General features: G+C 36.5%; 1 protein-coding gene across 2 annotated transcripts; it reads right to left on the reverse strand.

Moving 5' to 3' along the window:
• Nucleotides 1-490: 490 nt before the first annotated feature.
• LOC121688189 (E3 ubiquitin/ISG15 ligase TRIM25-like) lies at nt 491-7,259 on the reverse strand. Of its 2 annotated transcripts, XM_042067629.1 has the most exons (6): nt 6,593-7,252; nt 4,768-4,863; nt 4,076-4,309; nt 3,815-3,977; nt 3,647-3,706; nt 491-3,004 (listed from the first exon to the last, which is right to left on the reverse strand). In XM_042067629.1, exons 1-6 carry the CDS (start codon nt 7,181-7,183, stop codon nt 2,484-2,486), a joined length of 1,665 nt encoding a protein of 554 aa, XP_041923563.1. In that variant the 5' UTR covers nt 7,184-7,252; the 3' UTR covers nt 491-2,483. The 2 variants fall into 2 exon arrangements, with proteins under 2 accessions (XP_041923563.1, XP_041923564.1); XM_042067630.1 differs by lacking the exon at nt 491-3,004 and having other exon boundaries at nt 3,647-3,734; nt 6,593-7,259.
• Between the last annotated feature and the right edge of the window lie 259 nt (nt 7,260-7,518).

Below are 7,518 nucleotides of genomic sequence, written 5' to 3' on the forward strand. Positions count from 1 at the left end.
CATTATTTCATAGAAGCTCTCAAGCCAAAATAGAAAATACAGTAATAACATTCTTATTTGAGATCGCCAATTTGCAAGAAAATGGTCTACAAGAGCCATCTGGTTTATGACACCCAAATTTATTGGAAGAGAGAATTCTATGTTTTTCAGATAACCAGTATGAGTGGATAGAGATAGAGAGAGAGGGAGGGAGGGAGAGACAGAGAGAGCGAGCGCTCCAGGCATCTCCTCACGCTCAGCTTTAATCATGCATACTCCGGGTCCATTCTTGAGAGAAATTGTCTTTCATAGTGAACATGTTTTTAGAGCAAGACCATTGATTGAGGTGGTAAACTGAGTGTATGATTCAATTAAAGTCTAAAGTGTATTTACATGCACCCAGAAAACAAAGCAACACTGTGCATGTAACTCTGAACTTTGTTCTTTTTTATATGTTTTTACTTTAAAATAAAAATCAATCCACACATGCTGGCCTATGGTCTATGACTACATTTACATTCACTTCAGTATCCCAGTTATTAGGCTTGTCCCGGTTTTGATCATATTGGGGATTTGGTGTTTACATGAACACAGAGAAACCCGGTTATTAATATCCTTGTATACAACCCCAAATCAGAAAAAGTTGGGACGTTGTGTAAAATGCAAATAAAAACAGAATCTACAACTGATTTATGTATAGCTTCCAGTTGTGCATAAATATCTAGTGGTAGTTGATTAATTGAAGTTTATATACCTTTTTCAAAGGAACTCTATGGTATTGGGTGCCTGTTTGTGAAATTAGATAAGTGGGCCAAAACTGTGACCAATAAGGCTCCTTTGAATGTCAAATTAAATGTACCTGGAATGTTCCCTCATTTAAATGGCCTTTGATCTTCAAATAAACATAATCTATTGAAGTCAGTGTTCATTATCAAGTGTAATCCAAAAAGCATTTTTTTTGCACTATGACAATTATTTTATACTGAAATTTGAATGACATTGTGAACATCTGGATGGGTTTACAAGGAAAAAACTAAAAAAAATCCACAAAAGAAAAAAACAAAGACAAAGTGGCTACACACTGTCATTTTGATTTTAAAAATCAAAATGAAACAAAAAACAAAAGATGAATGGAAATGGCTGATGCAGGCACTGTTCAGTGTTGTGGCCTTTGCCATCCACAATACTCTAACCACCTTGGTTAACTTCACAGATGCTTGTTATCACTCAGTATATGATCCACATGGATACAATGATATGCCACTTTTTACGTGATACATTTTTATGGGCAACTAGTTTGGTATCATCTTCAAATAATTTTTAGGATATATGGTCATGTTTGGACAAAGGACAGATAAACACAGCCCTCTGTACTGCTGTGATTCAGGTCTGACCACCCTGTAAAAATGTAACACATGCTTTCCCAATATATTTTCACCAGCTATGACACCAAAATACAGCAGTTTAGCATACCAACACAAGCTTTTATCAGTTTATTGTTGGAGTTGGTCTTTTATGTAGTTTTATGTTACTTCTAGACAAAACTGCTGCTTTAAAGGAGCAATACACAAGCTGACAAATATTGCCATCTGCTGGGTGACCCTCATGGTCACTGATTTTCACTTTTCAGCATAAAACAAGGCACAACCAAGATTGATATTACGTAGGTCTACACTAATCATTTGGAAAGGTTGTTGAGCTTTGTTTGTTATGCGCTCAAATGACAAGAACTCAGATTAGACTTTTCCTCTGAACATGGCGGTATGAATTGCCATGTAATATATACTATACATCTGACAATATCAAGGTCTGAGGACTCAAAAGAACGACCAGTTTCAAGAGCTGCAAATTCTTCAAATGGCAACATTGATCATTTGCTTTACATAACAAGGGCAGTCAGATAGTGTAGATCTTGGCCAAAGTAATGTCACTCTGGTGTATGCAATGCAAGATATCAGTACAAGTAAGACTGGCGCTATCAGTAGCCTATGTAGTCAATGTAAACACTGTCCAATAAAAATCGTAAAATGTACTATTTTCATGCCTAATGCCATGCCATGAGCAACATTCTAAGCATAAACATTGATGGGTCAGTTCAATGCACTCACATGCCACATGATGGCTTTAGTTTATGGATTTGACAATTTATGCATTTGCAATTTGCCTTGAAATGAATGCATTAGACAGGTATACAGAACAATGAATCAGATCATTAAAATGAATAAACATGTATATGAACCAATCAACCAAAGAACATGTATCCTTAAAAATTACGATGTTATGTGTAGAGCCCTGCTTTATTTGACAACAAATACATGCTTGAAGTGAATCAATATGCAGTTGACTGAGACGGGTTATCGTGAAGGCAAGTCAGGGTCAGAAATGAAGCTGCATATTGATGGCATTTTTGGGTACAAGTAGATGGAAAAGGCTCATCATGTTCTACCCCTGAAAAGGCTCATCATGTTCTACCCCTGACATCCAAACCAAAAAAAATGGCATACCTAATGGCATAGGTTTATTTTTTCGTTAAGATTTAACCAAAAACCAGGATAGAGCGGCTGAGTGAATATGGTCTGGACTTTGTGCAGGAGGGTCATTTTGTCACTGCAGATGCTGTAAAAAGACAGAATTCCAGCATTGTGATCCACATACACTCCAATTCTTCTGCTGGGAATAACATTGAGTTGAGTCACCTTTCCATTGTGTATGACAGAGCTTGCACTAGTTGAGCAGTCTAAACTCCAAGAGTGCATATTGTACCCAAACCAAGCCTGTAACCCGTTTCCTTTCCTGCAGATCGTTTTGTAGGATACTGATACAAAAACTCTCAGGCTCCACTCCACTTCCCAGTAGCATATTCCAGTCACAGCCTCTTTACACAGCACCTGTTGCCAATAGTCAAACCTCTCTGGATTGTCAGGATATGAAGGTATCTCACTTTTACAAGTAACTTCCTTATTATTATTAGACAAAGTAAGATTGGAATTTGCTGTGTTGGGATCTAGACTGAGTTGACACAGGTCTGGGGAAGCAAAGGTATAATAACAGTTATTGAGTTAATGATTGTCATATTTATTTTTTATTAAAAAAACAGTACTATGTTGTTCTAGAACCTAAAATTTTAGTGGTCATTGATTGTCACAATGTAATAGCTAAAAATGTGTATGACTAGTTCACTCCTAAATTTAATTTATACTTTAATTTACTTACGGAACACTGGAGGGGTCATTGCATGATACTTTTTGGTGTATATCCAGAAAACGTGCACTCATTTTACCAAATCGTGTGCAGGTTTTACTAAATAGTGCACTCATTTTACTAAATTGTGCTCTTAATTTTAGTAAATCGTGAGCACAATTTACTGTGCACACATTTTACTAAACAGTGTGCTCATTTTACTAAATTGTGCTCTCATTTTAATTTTTGAAAAGTTAGCGCAGAATTTAGTAAAATGTGTGCACAGTTTACTAAATTGAGCGCACAATATACTGTAATAAAATGAGATCACAATTTAATATAATGAGCACACAATTTACTAAATTGTGCACACAATCTAGTAAAATGAGCGCACATTCTCTCGATATACAGAAATATATTGCAATGACACCTCCGTAGTTACAGCCCTGCTGCAGCGTCTTCTAGCTGTAATGTGCATGATTCTTACATGTTAAGAAGTCTTGTCTGGTCAAGAGCTCACTGGGATGTAATATTCTTATCACTTTTGCTGTAGAGAGAAGAGATCAGTAATCAAACTGGTTTTCACTAACATAGAATACAATTTACCTACGAAGGTGGAGTCATATAATGTGTATGTTCCTTGCATATTCCTTACCCTTGATAGAAATCTGGTCTACTCCATCCTTAAGTAAATCTTCCCATTTATCTTTCAACTGAGACAAATGTTCCTTCATTTTCTCAAATGACACTTCTGAACAGAAACTGATGTTGGATGATGAATCCTCTGGGTCAGTCAAAGAACACAGAGACTGAAAACTCTGTAAAGAGACACAGTCTGTAAGTTCATGTTGGTAAGTGAGGAAAACACATTTTTGACATGACGTGTCATTTCATCACATCATTGCAGAAAGATTACCCGGAGAAAGCTTGTATGATCCTCTGTTTGTGAAAGCTGCTTCAGCTCAGCATCTTTCTTCTTCAGCTCAGCAATCTCCTTCTCCAGTTTCTCCATGAGTTCTTCAGCTCGACTCACTTCAGCCTTCTCCTGATCTCTAATCAGCTTGGTCACCTCAGAGCGTTTTCTCTCAATGGAACGGATCATTTCAGTAAACATCCTCTCACTGTCCTCCACTGCTGCATGAGCAGAGTGCTGTTTGGAGATACAAGAGGACATTTCAGTGCTATTGCCACTCTGTTTCATAACTGGCATAAAGGTTTAAATGGTTTTTAGCCCTATAGGTTGGGAAAGCCAGCGGTCTGTGTTGAAATTGTGCACTTAGAACGTTCAGACTAGGCATATTTTTCACAGCTGCCAGTGTCCGTTTTGAATTATAATCCTATGGAGTAGACTATGTTTTCAAAAAAGTCCTTGGAAAAAACGCTTACGGAGCTTTTTGGAACAAAAACTATGGCAGATTTTTAAAATACTGAATAATTTCTCTTGTCAGAAAAAGAAGTCAAGTCTGAACGTACCCTTAGAATAAATAGCCTAAATATCAAAACTTTAGATAGCATGCCTGAGTGGACTTCCAATCTCTCTGGGCCCACATTGTGTTCTGGGCACCTTGAAACCTCCAGACTGCCCCTACCTCTCAGATTGGAACTCACCTTAAGAGACTTAATGGCCTCTTTCATCTGCTCCAGGTGCTTATGTCTCTCATGGATTGTCTGCTGGGTTTTTCTGCAGCTCTCCTCCAACTGTTTCTGTGAAGAGGTAACATTAATCCATTTGCTATCTCACCACATATTGTGAGATATTTTAGCAGAGTTGTATAAAGTATCCAAAACCCACAATTGAGTAGAATTACAGATATTTGATCAGAAAATGACTTAAGTAAAAGTAGCCTAATCTATAAACATACCTCTTAATTAAATGTCTTAAAAGGAACCCCAACTAGTACGAACCGTTGACGATATAATATTAACGTTAATATCGCAGGCCTTTATGAAGCGTACATTTGTAGCAATTGATGTAGTGCTATCAAACACACGCACACAAATCGCCGACAGTACGCACAAGAACCGACAAAACCCAATGCTATTTTAACCTCTATGATAATAACTTTATCATAGTTCCAATACAAAAACCGAATGTCACTTAATAACAGAAGCGTTATGTCATAAACGTTTATGACTTGTTTATGACACGTTCATGACAGTGTCATGTCACTCTTATGTTTTCACTATCAAGTAAAGTGTAACCGCATTTTTCATGTGAAAACATGATAAAGATCCTTTTGAAATCCCCTTTGTAATCCATCTTCGGATATCTATTTTAAAACTCAACAGCTATGCTACCTCATTAGGCTATAACCAGAGAATGTCTAATAATGGGCTCTGCAAACAGTAGCCTAGCCTAACTGACAACTTTAACTGGAATCCACACATTTTGGAACTTCTAGCTCCCCTGCACCTCAAATCAATTCGCCCATGTTGGATCTAAGAGTTGTATTAAGCCTAAATTGAGTAGGGCCAATTTTGAAATATGATTAATTATTATTTTGTACATAAAATAACAACTGTTAAATAATATAAATATTACTCCATCAACAAATTATTATTGCATAATGTATTAAGTATTACAAATAATTTATAAGCACATTTTTATAGGCTTGTTTACTATGATCAAACCATTTGAAGAGTTTGGTTCCAAAATGCTATATAAATATTAAAAAAATAATGCTATTTAATTTTATATTTCAAGTAATATCAATCAAACAGTTTTGTTGTTTTGATTGAGTAAAGATAAATCAAATAACAAATACCTAATTACATTTCTACTGAAGTTACTTGGAAAACAAAATGTAAAAAATATATATTCATGAAAATTCATTAAAATGATGGATATAGCGTTTTGGAACCAAACTCTTCATTTATAACTGTGTGTACAGATGCTTACTGATGATAATTAATGTAGGAACAATACTTTATAAATGATGAACAAACCAGTAATTGTTTGCAAATGCTTAATAAATGATGAATTGTGTGTAGTTATTATAAAGTGTTACCCAAAACTCTAACATGGAGAATGGAAACTATGGCTGTGACATTTTCACTTTATTTTAGCCTACTTTCTACTTATACTGCTAATAAAAATGTAGTGGAGTAAACGTATACATTCAATTTTAAAATTGTGAAGTAAAAGTAAAAGTAGGAAGAACAATAAAAACTCAAGTAAAGTACAGATACTCCCATACTTAAGTACTTACTTCACTGCATTTTAGTAACATTAGGTATTTGGTGTTCATACTGTACAAACACTCTCTTCAAATATAAGCCAGGGGGTAAAGATCACTACCTGGCTTATTGCAAGGCAAGGCAAGCAACGGATATTTTTAAAGTGCATTTCATACACAGAGGCCCTTCAATGTGCTTTACTTATTGTTTATTGTAGTCATAAGCAAACTAGGAAATGATTACTGGACTCTCTTACCTGTTTTTCCATTCTCTCTGCCGCAGCGGAAACTGTATCATGTCCTTTGTGTTCATCCATAACACACAGCACACATATGCATGTCTGATCAGTGCGGCAGAAGACCTCCAGTAGTTTATCATGACAAGAGCAGATCAGATCTTCTAGTTTACCAGCAGCATCAACCACTTTGTGTCTCTTCCCTGGGTTGAGATCATTGTGAACTCTGAGGTGAGTTTCACAATAAGAGGACAGACACATCAGACAGGACTGGACTGCCTTTCGTTTTCTTCCAACGCAGACGTCACATTCCACATCTCCAGGTCGAGCATAGTTTGGGTACAGGGAAACAGAATTGATTGCTGTCTTTTTGAACATCTCTATCATATCAGCCAATATGGTATTTTTGCCAACAACAGGCCTTGGAGTGAAGGTCTGTCTGCACTGTGGGCAGCTGTAGATTCCCTTCAGCTCTTCCTGATCCCAGCAGCCTGTAATGCAGTCCATACAGAAACTGTGTCCACAGGGAAGAGTGACTGGATCCTTTAGCAGATCTAGACAAATTGGACAGCTGAACTGATCCTGAGATACTGAAAAAGTAGCCTCTGCCATTCTGCTGGAACAAACAACCACTTGTGGAGACAGGAAGCAGAAATCACTTTCGTTTCTAGTAAAGTGGAACAACACAGCAGTGGGAGTGGCTTATTGGTCATGTGAGCAGAGGGTGGTTTTAGGAAAACGGATAAAAAATGGTTTGCAAGACTATATTAAGCAAAATAGATTGTGTCTCTGTTTTTGCTTGCATAATTTTATTTAATGTATTTCAAGCCTGACTTGCCATACCATACCATACATATTTCAGAACTGTTTCCCAAAACCCTTTATGTATTGCAAGATTCAATACTTATTTGTTGTTACATCTAATAGTTCTACAAGGAGAGAAAATA

The sequence above is a fragment of the Alosa sapidissima genome, chromosome 17, assembly GCF_018492685.1.
Source record: "Alosa sapidissima isolate fAloSap1 chromosome 17, fAloSap1.pri, whole genome shotgun sequence".
NCBI lineage: Eukaryota > Metazoa > Chordata > Actinopteri > Clupeiformes > Clupeidae > Alosa > Alosa sapidissima.